The 13,538-nt window shown below is 40.0% G+C and overlaps 1 protein-coding gene across 7 annotated transcripts in view; it reads right to left on the reverse strand.

Annotated features, from left to right (window-relative positions):
- LOC127396448 (BPI fold-containing family C protein-like) overlaps positions 1 to 13,538 on the reverse strand; it is a 29,617-nt gene that overhangs the window by 3,425 nt on the left and 12,654 nt on the right. For 5 of the 7 annotated variants that reach the window (XM_051644137.1, XM_051644140.1, XM_051644139.1 and 2 more), the window contains 11 exons: positions 10,916 to 11,071; positions 10,150 to 10,213; positions 10,003 to 10,063; positions 8,333 to 8,424; positions 6,574 to 6,747; positions 5,352 to 5,405; positions 4,217 to 4,387; positions 3,484 to 3,551; positions 2,530 to 2,572; positions 1,465 to 1,531; positions 373 to 449 (listed from right to left, as the gene is read on the reverse strand). In XM_051644137.1, the coding sequence (XP_051500097.1) occupies positions 373 to 449; positions 1,465 to 1,531; positions 2,530 to 2,572; positions 3,484 to 3,551; positions 4,217 to 4,387; positions 5,352 to 5,405; positions 6,574 to 6,747; positions 8,333 to 8,424; positions 10,003 to 10,063; positions 10,150 to 10,213; positions 10,916 to 11,071 (1,027 nt within the window). The remainder of the gene's footprint in view (positions 1 to 372; positions 450 to 1,464; positions 1,532 to 2,529; positions 2,573 to 3,483; positions 3,552 to 4,216; positions 4,388 to 5,351; positions 5,406 to 6,573; positions 6,748 to 8,332; positions 8,425 to 10,002; positions 10,064 to 10,149; positions 10,214 to 10,915; positions 11,072 to 13,538) is intronic. The other 2 variants (XM_051644142.1, XM_051644141.1) reach the window with 2 other exon arrangements.

Below are 13,538 nucleotides of genomic sequence, written 5' to 3' on the forward strand. Positions count from 1 at the left end.
CCAAAGGGCTAAGTGACACTTACCACAGAAGCACACAGGTTGCCTTTAAGCCGTCCTGGAGAATGGTCAGAATAGAAAGGACTCATGCACTCAATGCTCCTAAACCCTGCCAGGGATAGCAGAGCTGTCTTTGTGGTGTCCCCATGCTGAGATATCCCAAAGGCCTAGTGGATCCTTTATAACCTACAACCAGGGTTTGCTAGGGCTGAGGGGATGGAGGTCTCATTTTTGATCCAGAGTTCAGATTTTGTGTTTAGTGTGTAGTTAAAGCTTTACTATTGGCAACATTTAGATCTACCCAACACAGGAACACACAAATGTGCAGGCCTGAGAAAGAAGCAATACTCTTTAACAAGAAACTGGGCTTCTCACCTCATTCATTTTTATTACAGGTCCAGTCAGGGTGGTATGGGACAAGTTAGGAAGAGGAAGTCCTTTTCCTAGTTTATCTTCAGAAAGGACAAATACAAATAGATTGGATTGTAATAATAAAATGCATTTCAGTAGTATCTTTCTCAAGAAACTCAATTTAATTTTTATTTCCCTTTAATCAGCATCCTTGTACCTCTCAAAGGGAGCTATTATTCATATTTGCTAAAAAGCAAAAAATGCTGTGAAAAGTTGCATACAAACCTCTTACAATCTTCCAGCTGTCTGAAACTGGGATCTGACTGCCTTTGCTTCTCTCCTGTCTCACAGATCTGGTGGCTGCATCCCACTCTGACTTACTCTGCATCTTCCTTTCATTTTTTTCTCTACACGATCCCCTAATCCTGTCAGTCCCTCTTTTTCTCATCTATCCCTATATTTCTGGATCATGCCCCCACTCTATTCCTGTTTGCTTTCCCAAACTTCTGGCTTTCACAACCCTCCCCTTCATTTTCTTTCCTTTCTTCTAATCTATAGCTTACTTCATTCCTGCACTGTCTCCTCACCTCTGTTGACCTCATAGGCATCTTCTGTACTCTTCCACCTGCTTCTTTCCACCTTCACCTCTTTCTTCATCATCCCTCACCCTCTGCATCCCACTGAGTTGGTGATTTTCTGCTTTGTCCTGCCTGTGGCCGCAGGTGAAGCACAAAGGCAGAGGGAGGTGATAAACTCAGAGATACTATCCTGAAGCCCCAGGATGCAAGTGTGCTGCTGCACTTCCCCAGTCTGGGCCATTCTCTGGTCATGGCTTGACTCTGTGTTGGGACAAGACTCAAGAATGTCTCTGCTCAGCTGACTGCATCCAGTGAAAAGGAAAAGCTAAGCCCAGTATGTGGAAGGGAGCCAAGACTTGCTCTGTTCCAGCCCCCAGTCCAGGTGACTGAGAGACCAGGACTGAAGCCCAGCATAGTGTAGAGCTGTCCAGGTGTAGCCAAACAGAAAATTTCCCATAACATAGTGTTTAAAGCTGGGCACTCCCTTTTATGGTTTCAGTCTTGCTTCCCACCAACTGTGCTCAGGAACAATCCTTACCATTGATCACTGGGATCACTGCACTCCGTAAAGTGTGAGACAGAAAATTCTTCATCAACAACATTTGCTGTGAGGAAAATACATTTGGTGATTATTGCCTGTTGCTAAGGGATTGCAGCTTGATGAGGGAGATGGAAGGTCAGAACTGGAGTAACATTCAAAAAGAACAGAACAGAACTTGGCAGAGAAACTCTCAGGTAAAAAAAAAAATATATATTTTGGTTAAAGTTACAGCTGAACAATGCAAAATATACGTGGCAAATGGTGTAAAATTTTCTTGCAGTAAGTTAAATTTAACTCTGGAGGGTTTTTTTGTTTGTTGTATCTGGGTTGAACTTTAAGAATGAAATCTCTTTAACCCCATTTCAGCTGCCATGACTCAGTTCTCAGAAGTGAAATCTCCTCTGGGCAGTAAGAACTGCCCCGTCCTCCTGCTCTGTCTTATACCACTGTGATTAGCGTCCTCCTCCCTTCACTTAAAGATGTAGGTTGGACTGAGCTGCTGCAGCACCACACTGATTATTTCTAAGCAGTGACATGGTGCTGCTTTCATTCCCAATTTTTGACTCCCCTATTGATGATGTTTGGTTGAAGTAATTCAAAAGAATTCCCAAAACTGGGCCTAAGCCTGATTAAGTATTCACTCCAACTGCTACAGCTACTCAATCCAGCTGTGAATCCAGGCTGTCTGTCAGAAACAGATAGAAGAAGTGCCAGCCTCATGCCTGCCATTGTGCTGCAGGATACAGAAGTGAGCAGAAGCAACTAAACAGGTTTGATAGGTCATGCAGACCCAGGCAGACATTTCTCTTTGTTTCAATTAATGCTACACAGTAATCACTCCACAACATTTGTAGCCTCTGATGAGAAAAAAACCCCAATGCTCCAAGAGGTATTTCCTCTTACTGGAAAGAAAAGCAGCTGAAGATGCTATTTCAAAGCAGAAAGAGCAGTGGCAGATAATATCCCCAAGACAAACCAAGAAATGTCCAGCAACAAGTTCAGATTTATTTGATCTCTGAAGGGCTCAGCTACCTTTCCTAGGCACTGGAACCATCACCTTACCTCAGAGGACCCATGAGTGGAGGGCAGCAGAGAGAACTGGAGCCTGAGAAAAAGACGTAAAAGAAGAGGATTCACTAGAAAGGATGAAGGCACAAGTTATGCACACTGCTTGAACATTTCTGGACCTTCACATAGATTTAATGCTAATTCACACACTTAATAGGTTAAAAATAGCATGTATTCTGGAATTCTGCCCCAACTTGGAGTATAGAGCTAACAAGAAGAAACACTGATGTGGGCTACTTGCCTGAAATTCTGTGCTTCTACCTGCCTGGTGCATTCAGGGAGAAAGAGGCTGTAAACCCAGCCCAGCTTAAAATTTGTTGTAAAGACAGCTGAGAACACCCATAACTGTAGGTAACCACAAAACATGAAAGACCTAAGCAAACTTTTAAAAGCTCTGAGCTTTGCTTCAAACTACAGACACCTTCCTAGTCTCATTTGTTTGATGGTATGGTGTCTGCTGTTGTCGTATGTGCTACGTAGTCTCACTTTTCCCCTCCTCTCACATGAAGGCACACGGAGACAGTTACAGTGCTCCATGGCAGTGTTTGCTCTCTGGCAGTTCTGTTTATGATGCTCAGACATGGCATGACAGCAACACTTAGAAGGTTTCAGATAAACTATTGAACTTCATTCTCCAACATCAGCACAGACTGGAACAGATGCTTTTAAGATAACCAATAAATTAAATGTTATCTGGAAAGGTATTTAACCTACGGAAAGGGGTAATATCATGTTGCAAAAGGGACATGGTTGTTCCACAATATTATTATAGGTCAACTGCAAGATTTAGACCAATCTGTCAAAAGTATCTTAGGACCCCTGTAAGAAAGCAGGTAACTAATTTTCTTTTTCTCATGGTGAAAAAAGCACTGTCAGGCTGACATTGAAGTTCTGTTGTGTCCTAATGTTGGTATCATTAATGTTGCTTTCTGAATTTTCCGTGGTTACCTCTTCAGAAGTAATGAGATAATCAACTTCTGCTTGGTTATTGTCCAATTGGCTCTGGTACTGGCTGTCTGCAGGGAAGAAAACAAAACAGTCCTCTGTGACTGTTTAAACAGATACTGTCTTAGATACAGGCACAAATGTGATTGCTTTTGTGACTGGAAACACAATGTCTAAACTTGTTAGTTGGTCAATACATGTAGATAGTTAAATAATTTGTAAATTTGCTGCTTTCTGCCAGCAAGATTCGGAGATTTCATTAGTGAAGTGATAATACTGCCCTGATTGCCTCCTTTTCATTGGGATCATTTGAGCCTTTCCATAGCTGACATAATTGGTTCACATTCAAGCTAATGAAAAGATGTCTGGGGACACACAGAACTATTTTATAAGAAACAAGTTAGGAAGACTGGACATCAGATAATCACACAGATTGTATATTACACATATTTTATAAATCACATATTTTATATATTACAATTTATTCATGTATTATCACTCAACCTCCCACATGGGAAAAAGGGCTTTCATAAGTAGCTTTCTGCACCTATTAAATTCTACAATACGTGGTGCATCTTTCCCCCCTATGAAATGCAATGGACATGATGCATATTTGTGGCAGACCAGTATATACTATTTTATGCTGATCTCAATGATTTTCAAAGGATCTGGAAGATTACTGTGTGATTTGTTCAGCTCCAGCACTGCATGTTATGCTCCAGCTCCGGATACTTACTACATTCCCTGCAAAGATGTAGTGGGTGGTTGAGTTTGGCAGGACAGCATACACTTCTACAGTGCCAGTGATCCCAAGGATGCATCTGTCTACATTTAAAGTGACAGCAGGTGGTGATGTAGCTTTCAGCTTCAGCAGCACTGGATACGCCCTGATGTAACTCTGAGCAATCTGGAATTCCAAAGAAGGAAAAAAAAAATTAAAAAGCTGAATGCAGAGTTAAGCTTTTCTTCAACTGCGGTTTGTGTGGCTGCGTCATAATCAGATGCTGCATACAAGTCCTCTTGTTAATTAACCTACACTAAACCCACTTAATTTTAATTACACCAACTGAAACAATGAAATTAGCATTGCTCTGAGTTTCAGGAAGCATAAAACAAATTTTGAAGTTTTAGACTCATTGATATTGAACATATATAGAGAAATAATTCAAAGTTCGTTCCTGGAAAACATTTCAAGAAGGGATTAGCACTGCACGTTAAAGAAATGAGGGAAATTAGTGATTCCAGTAAAAATAATAAAAAATAATGACCCTGACAACATAAAGAATTCAGAAAAGAGGCAGCTTTCTGAAAGAACAAATCTTCTGAAAACTAGAGAAAGTCCTACAGGACAAAATTTTAGTTTGCAACACCACAGATTCCAAATTTCATTTATTTATCATAAATGCTCCCAAATTAAGGATTTTTAAATCATCTCATAGTATCTTAATGTCTTTCCTCACATTTATCAGCTGAGCTACTCATGACTATTACTTCCCATTGTATGTAATCTCCAGTAGTCATAAATCTTTGCATAGAGAAGGCAGCCTGCCAGCAGCAGAGATATCATTTACCTTGAACAGGAATAAAAAGAGACTGATCTCACTTATGTCTTTATAACTCCTTCAGAGACTGAGAGCAGATCCAGCACTTAGAGAGGTAGAGAATGACTGAAGAGTTGTGTAATTTAGTTAGGAAGAGCATAAGTTATAATGGGGTAGCCATGTATGTTTGAATATCGCACTAATCATAAACCAGCTCAGTTTCCTTGTCTCCTCCAAACTTTTGGCAACAAGCTAGTACACAGACAATATCTGCAAGAAACATTAGCTGCTGCTCTTTCTTAAAAGGTCTGGACAAGTAAAAATATTTACCTCAGGAACAAGATGTTTGAGCAAGGCAGTATTTAGGTAAAAAGCAGTACCAAGCTGTAAAAAAAAATAACAAATTAGAACATTTTATCAGCTTAAAAATGAGGTTTTCCTTGGGGAGGAAAAAAACACCCATATCCTGTTTACTTCAGCTTTAGATAATCCATATTTTGATCTAGTATTTCCTTGCCCCAGAATGATTCCTAGGGAACACACAGTGCTCTGTGGGACAGAAAAGAGAGATTTCTCATAGACATGTTTCAGAAGCATGTACCAGTGAACAAGTATTATTCTTTGAAAGAACAGACATGACATCCTGCCTGTAGGACTTTCTTAGATGAAATATATTGAATCTGCCAAAGGCAGGACTCAGAAATCTCATTTGCCCTTTTGCTGATGACAACAGTGACGGCCACTGTTTTCTTCACCAAAAAGGCTGTCAAGCACCAGAATAGGCTGTCCAGGGAAGTGGTGGAGTCACCATCTCAGGAGGAATTTAAAAGATATGTAGATTTAGTGCTTAAGGACATGGTTTAGTGGTGGACTTGCAGTGCTGGGTAACAGATGGGCTTGATGATCTTAAAGATCTTTTCCAACCAAAATGATTACATGATTTGATGATGTTTGTCAGTGCCCTTTGTGTCACCCACTTCAATAATGACCCCCTTGGCACTGCTGCAGTTAGAAAAACTTCTTGGAAACCCTGACAACAAATGCCAGTGTGGAAACAGCAGTTCTGAGAGAATTTTTGCATGCTCCTCATCCACAGCTGAAAGCTTAGTTTCTTTGAAAGTGCTTCTTGCCTCATTTTGCTGCTCTGTTAATTCCAAGAGTTTATTCTAGCTCTCAACACAGCCAATGCCTTCATTGTGGGCCCCTGTGCAGCAGAACGTGGCTTCAGTACACTTTTTTTCCTGTCTTGCCCTTTCCTTTCCTATGTGGAATCCATGCAGAGGAAAGTTTTTTTGTTGTTCTTTCTGCAACTCCTTGCACACCAACTCTGTGATGTTTGTATCTATCATTCCTTGCCTAAAGCTGCCAAGAAGTTCAGACTTAGGTCTGAGGGAGACTTTTGAGTATTTTTAATGATGACATACACAATGAATGTCATTAATTCCTCCTACAAGTGGTAGAATTGTGATCCAAATCTGTGTCAGTCCCCTCTGCTGACTACCCATACTGCTGATACTTGTAATTCTATTTATTACATGCAAATTATACTCACCTCTTTAGAGATGATGATGTTAAAGGCCCCTGCTCTGTAGTAAGCCAGTGAAGCAGACTTCAGAAAATAACTGGAGACTCCCAGGTAGATCATGGAATCATACTGGTTTGGGAGAGCAAACGGAGCTGGCACAAAGGGAGGGTCTGTGTGATTTCCTACTGGATAGACTGTGCCCTGCAAAGAGTCATTATCCAGTATTTCTAGTTGAAAGCATTTGTATCTGTCAGAATGCAGTAGGAGTGGTCAAGCAGAAAGAATTCTTCCTAACATGAAGAAAAACTTGACATTAAAGAAAACCTGAAGAAAGCAAGTAAGTTTGTGATATACCCTGAAAATCAGCAAATGCAGGCTCTTCTGGAAAAAAATATAGGACTCACGTAGAAAATCTGACCTTCATCCTTTCAAAGTGTGAATTTGAGGATTCAAGTGAGGATTCTGAGCTGCAGCTATGAGACACAAAGAAAAATCTTTGGAACCACAGTTTTCTTTCTCTTGTGGCAAAGACACATTTTTAAATTTAATTCTAAGAGTGGTGTTTGAAGAAAATCTTTAGGCACACTCCAAAAGCACTGGAAGTTGCTTAGGACAGGGACACAAACAGAAGTCTTTTATACTATCTTCCTCTTAGCCCTGGTCCAGTCCTACAAGACCTAGTTTGGGTGCTGCACAGATGTGGGACCTCAGTTCAATGATACTAAAAAAATAATTCTTAAAATGTGAGAAAGGATGTGAGCTAAGGCCATGAAAGACAAGGACAGTAAGAACAGACAGTAAGTAGTGTAACTACTGACACTGGAATGGTTAGTAGCCAAAAGATTCAACAGGAAAATTATTGACATGGAAAGCTATAAAGAAAAAAGTTGAGAATTGGAAGATGTCAACTCATAAGCATCAAGAATCAGCGTGTTCTGAAGGGCACTGAAGACCAGTAACTTCCTTAACTGAGTAAGAAATGACTGACAAAGATTCATCCAGAATCCCAATGGAATGTCATCATGCTGAAGTTTGGTCTGTAAGTTCCAGTTTGCTACAGTAGCTGGTAAATAATGGCTTATTACTTTTAAGCTGTGAATATCCCACTTGCAGAGTATGTTTTGTAGATGGTAAAAGGTGCTTGAACAAAATAACCAAGGAGCACTTCAGCCATAGCTCTGGCATATCCTTCTAACTGGAGTCAGTTCTGAGAGCCATGGGGATGCTCTGAATTACAGCCTGTTGAAGCTGCTGGAAAAGCTGGGTGTTGCTGAGATACCTCTTGCCAACAAAGGTGAAAAATAGATAAGAAAGGGACTGCTGTGTGCTACTCAAGGGCTGATTGTGAGAAGTCTTTTTCTGGGGGAAGTGACCTGTACATATACAGGTGCTGAGTCAACTCAAACCAGATGCTTTGGATTGCAATCACATGGGTAGCCATCATGGATCACATATCACTGGTAACAAGATCACACAGCACTGGGAGAGCTGTGCATCTAAAGCACAGTTCTAGGCTGCTTATAAAGCACCTCTGAAGGGTTTCAACTCTGAAATAATTTAATTCTAAATAATAGCTTTGGTTAATTAACAAATGCAGTTAACTTACTAAATAAACAATCACATCTGGTTTCCAAAAGAGCTTTTGCTCAAAATGTCCAAATGTCTTATTGCTTATATAATTAAATATTGGAGAAGCTGTGTCAGACTGCACTGAAAGAAAATGAATAAACACAAAAAAGAGAATCAGAAGAATCTTAGAAAACACACAGATATTAAAGACAATTACCTTCAAATCCAAGTTAATGTGTGATTCGAAGACTGCTGGAGAACTAACTAGGGAATAGTCTATTTGTGCAAAGGCATCAATCTGGCTTAACACTAGAAGAATGACGGACAAAAACAAAACAGCCACTATTACAAAAAGACATCACAAACAGTTATTTGTCTAGAAAAAGACAAAGGCATTAGAGAAATGATGAATCTGAAGAAGAATGGTGGGAGGAGGAAATAAAAAAAATTTAAAAGTTATTTTAAGGGAAAAAGTGAGAGCACTCCCTCTGAAATAGTCACCAATTCCTCCTATTTTAGGCCTTGTTCTCCTGTTGTTCATAACTGAATTCATTTGTCAGAAATCTTTCCCATCAGAGTCCCCTTTTTAGTTGTGTATTTGCACAAGAGAACTAAACTCTCCTATAAGAATAGTGAAATATTAGGAAATTCTGCTAAATACTTTGGAAGATGACATAAGCACATTTCTATGCATATGTCTGTGTTGAAGACAAGGGATGTTTGTACACAACAATAAATGGCATTTTATCAGACAATATGATTGTGGACTTCTGAAAGGTGCTTGCATGCAACTTCAGCTTATTTGTTTGTTGTTTGTTTTTTTTTTATTGGACTGAAAGGTCTGTTCATACTGCATGATGGGTTTAGGAAAAATGGTAAATTCACACAGGCATTTTGAACTTCTCAATACAATGGCACAACTTGGAGTGCCCTTGAGCCTGAAGTGTTTAGGTATGTGCAGCAGAAGAAATCTTGATGATTTTGATGGTTGTCATTTTCAGTAGTATTTGCCCCTCCTTGGCACATGGCAGGTAGAGGCCATTTTAGGAAAAATAAAAGTTTCCTTACTTTGCTTCTGATTAGCAGAACAGATAATAGAAATGTTCACAATGCAAAGTGAAGAATGGGAACAAACCCTCTCACCTGAATGATACGACTTAGGTGAATTAAATTAACTTGAATTGGTGAAAACTACACGTTCTTAGTCTTGAAAAAAGAAGTAACCAAAAAAAACCCAACCCAAACCAAAAAAAAAGGAAAAAAAAAAAAAGAAAAGCTGTACAATTTATTACAGAAGTTAAAATTTTATTTATGTATATATATACATACACATATATATGCTTCTTGGGCACAGATATCTGCTGTCTTCATGTCACTGTGCAAGAGTGACATGGGAATTGTTCAGGTGTGAAGAGAAGAATTCTTAGTGTGAAAGTGTCTTTGTGCAGCATCTTGTTATCTCAGTGAACTCAAGTTCATAACAAGATGTGCTAAGTTTCTGAGATCTTACAGGGTCGTATGCTAGCTGTGCAGTGGATTACTGCTAATGCTGGTTTTCTGATGTCCACAGTACCAAGAGCATAAATGATCTGAATGAAAATGTCAATCTCAAAAATCCAAGGAAATAACACAGGTCAGCTAGAACAGACTGAAAGATTACAGGTGATCTGCTGTGGGCACAAGAAATTTGAGTGTTGTATATAAGGCATATGCAAGAGATTTCTGGGGTGGACTCTGTAAAAGGTTAAGGTACAGAACAATGGTTGTATTTTTCTTCCTTCACTTTCTTTGTACTGTGAGCACAGGAATGGTTTGGCATTTAATAAAAAAAGGCTATGATTTGAGCACTATGAATTACTTAACAAAATGCTGTTATCAGCAACTCACCCTTATACTTTCTCAGCTGTGCATCCACAATTTGGATTTTGTATTTGATATGTAGGCATAGCTATGCAAAAATAGAGATTAGTCAGTAATGTAAGGGCTGCATCCAACTCCTCCCTTCCCTGGATGAAACTGACTTTGCCAACTCACATTTTTATCCAATTGGGTGCGAACAGGCTTCTCAAGATGACCAGACAGAAAGTTGTAGATCCAGCTGGAGGAAAGTAAATTAACACAACAACTTTTTACCATGGGTTGAAATCTTTGAAATATAAAATCTGGCAGACTGGGACATCAATGTCACTTGTATTAATGAGACACAACTACAGCGATGTTGGTAGACTGTGCAGTTGACTGACTGTATTTATTAAATATTTATTATTGTGAGTCTCAGACAAATTCCAGGAGTTCTCAGTCTCATAAGAGCTATTTAGAAGGCAATCTTCAAAGCAATGAATGTTCATATTCACATGTTGATAAACAACACTAAATTAGCCACCTTTGGTATTTGAGTAAGACAAAAGAATTTTCTAAAAATTAAAAAGAGAAGTATAAGCATTGTTTCATATTCTCATTTGAAAGTTTTATTCTGAAATTGCAGGTCAGCTTGTCAAAAGGCATAATCAATCCAAACCACCTTCATATCTGCAAACCTCCGTTTGCAATCTTGTATTCTTTAATATGCCCAAATGGCATTTTTTTCATTTGCTCATTTGTTGACACATGCGCAAAGTGGAGATAACTTCACATCCTCAGCAGAAGAGCCTGGCTTTGAAATCAGGCCTTTAAAAATCTACTTTCATAACCTTCAGTAGTTAGTAGCACCCCATAACTGGATGCCTAAAAGTAAAAATTTGGAAACTGGCCCTTCCTGCTACACCCCAGAGAATAATTAGAAAAAATCTACTGTACATACCTAGATCCTCCATTTAACTTGAATTTTACACTATTAATGCTCAGCTGGCAATTGTGTAGCAACATGGACAAGTGGCCTGTGCTGTCCCTTGACACTTTGAAGACAACTGCAAGAAACAGTCCTGATATGGACACGGTAATTCCTCCTTGGTCTTTGCTACACAGAGAAAAAAATATCAACAACCAAACTCAGTCAAGGAAACATCTGCTTAAAGGGAACAATTTAAGAAACTACCTATAAATCAAGTTTGAAAGAACTTTTTGCTTCTAACATCTAGAATGAAAAATGGGTTTTCTAGAGATTAAAGTAGATTAGAGACATGCATGGTATTCAAAACTAGATTATAAGCATGAGTTTCCAGGACATGAATTTTCCAGTGTTGTGCAGGATTTGACAAGTTTGCAAAACTTTAACAGTGTCACAGCAACACAAGACATTCCAGTCCTTCATGACAGATGACCTCTGGGACTGCAGCAACAGAAGCCATTTCACTAATAAATATGTAACCCAGTGGTTCTCAACTTTGCAGTTGTTCCAGTTTCCTCTTTCCTGTAACCATTTTCAATAACCCTTTAAAATGTATACATCCCTCCATTCCTTGTCCTGCCCCAAACCCATTCATTCTGTCTCCTTTCTGTAAAAATCCCTTCTAAGACCCCAACAAAAATAGTCTTATACCTAAATTCCAGCAAATTTAGGCATTAGGACTATATTTAGGAGTTGCAGAAGCTGTACACCAACCAAACAGGACATAGACAGCTGAATGTTTTTTAGAACAGCCTTATAAAAACCTGATTTACATAACAGAACTGGTACTGAATGCATCGCATTTCACCCCTTCATTCAGATTACTCAGGTTTACTACAGAGCCTGCACCACACTAGGGAGAAAGAGCCCAGCCCAATATGAAGCTCAAAGCATGACTCTCAGCTTTCTTCTTTATTTTTCAGGCAAAGCAAAAACCCTGGAGAAAGAGGTTGTAATCCCAAAAGATTAATCTTAATTCAGGCCTAAACCATAGACAAATCCTGACCAAATCATTGAGTAGTACTGCCAGTCACAAAGTCCCTCCTACCACCACTACCATTTTTAACCCCATCTTCCAGTCTGTATATATGCATTAAGTGGCTATCTGGAGGATGTGCCACTCCTCATTTTTCATCCTTAACCAAACCCTCCTCCCACAAGCCATTGGGACAAACATTTTCCCAAGGAGGGCCCTGCAGCACTGGGACATGTTACTTGAGGAAACTGTGGCATCACTACCCTTGGCTAAACAACACGACTAGACAGCTGACCTAACAGTCTGGTGACTGCTCTGTTTTGAGCAGGAGGCTGGACAAAATGACTTCCAGAGATCTTTCTAACCCAGGATTATCCGTACTTCAGGGACAGGGATGATCACAAAAGGGTCTCAGCCCTTTCTGGGCTGCTTGGGAGATGGGGAGAGGCCCAGTTTCTTCCTTGGTCCTCTTTTTCTGCAGCCTCCTATCCACCCTTCTTCAGGAGGAATCCTGATTCACTGGGGCAGCGTCTCAGCTCCAGGCCTCCAGGAGCAAACAGCCTGCCAGAAGATTTTGTAACTGGCAGGGTGTTCTGGGACACAGCAGAGAAGAGGGCTACAATGAGAGCAGGAAATTCAGGGATAACACTATCACAACTACAAAGCAGTGATAAGACCGATTTTACTGACCCTGGAAACAGCTTGGGAGCAGCAGGTTGCCAGTGGTCTCCCTTGGGAAACTAATTTTCAGCTGGCCCCTCTAAGTCTGGTATAATGAAAGTCACATGTAGGACTAGGGAATGGAGGGGATGAAGAGTAGGGCACATTCTGGATCTGTCTAAACCTCCAGTTTTTCACAAAATATTGTATTGAACACAGAAGCACAGATTACTCCTTCTGCCCCTCAAAAAGGCAAGAAAAACCCTTCACTCCATGAACTCCACCAAAACTGGCACTGACCACACCCACCACAATCTGCTCCATCAAATCCTGCATACCAGCTCCCTGCCTCCCTTGCTGCCTGTGAAGCCTTTGAAGTTTTCTACATCTGGGGCCTCTCCAGGTTGTGTCCACGTCCTTATCCTTCAGCAAGAGGAAGAGATGGCTTTGTGTTTGGGAACAGCTGATCTGCTCTGCTGAACACAGTATACTTTTCCCCACAGTAGTGGTATGACAGAAGCAACAACAGACAGGTTGAGGGCACAGTGACAGCAGTTTCTAGCCACCAGTACTGAGACTGAATTCTGAACTCCATGTTGTGCTCCTTTGGAACCAGGACATGCTGTGAAACTTGCAGCCTGGTGATCCATCTTGCTGTACTGGCTTGCAAAGAAAGCAACACCTACTGCTGTTACCGGTTACTCTGTTAACCCAAATTGTAGAGGTTAGCACCTTGCAACATTTTCTGATATCCCAAAAGTTTTAGCATTCCCCTGCCTCCAAGAAAATCTAGAATATTACACTAAAATAATATAGCAAAAATTCTGAGATAAAAAAAGTAGAAAACTCAGCATGCAATCATGTCATAAAAGACAATATCATCCTGCACAGGCTCACAAATATGGGTTAGTTTTCCATAGCAACTCGAATTCTGGAGTTTCTGAACTTCTGAATGTTTGG

This window comes from Apus apus, chromosome 1, assembly GCF_020740795.1.
Source record: "Apus apus isolate bApuApu2 chromosome 1, bApuApu2.pri.cur, whole genome shotgun sequence".
In the NCBI taxonomy this organism is placed as follows: domain Eukaryota; kingdom Metazoa; phylum Chordata; class Aves; order Apodiformes; family Apodidae; genus Apus; species Apus apus.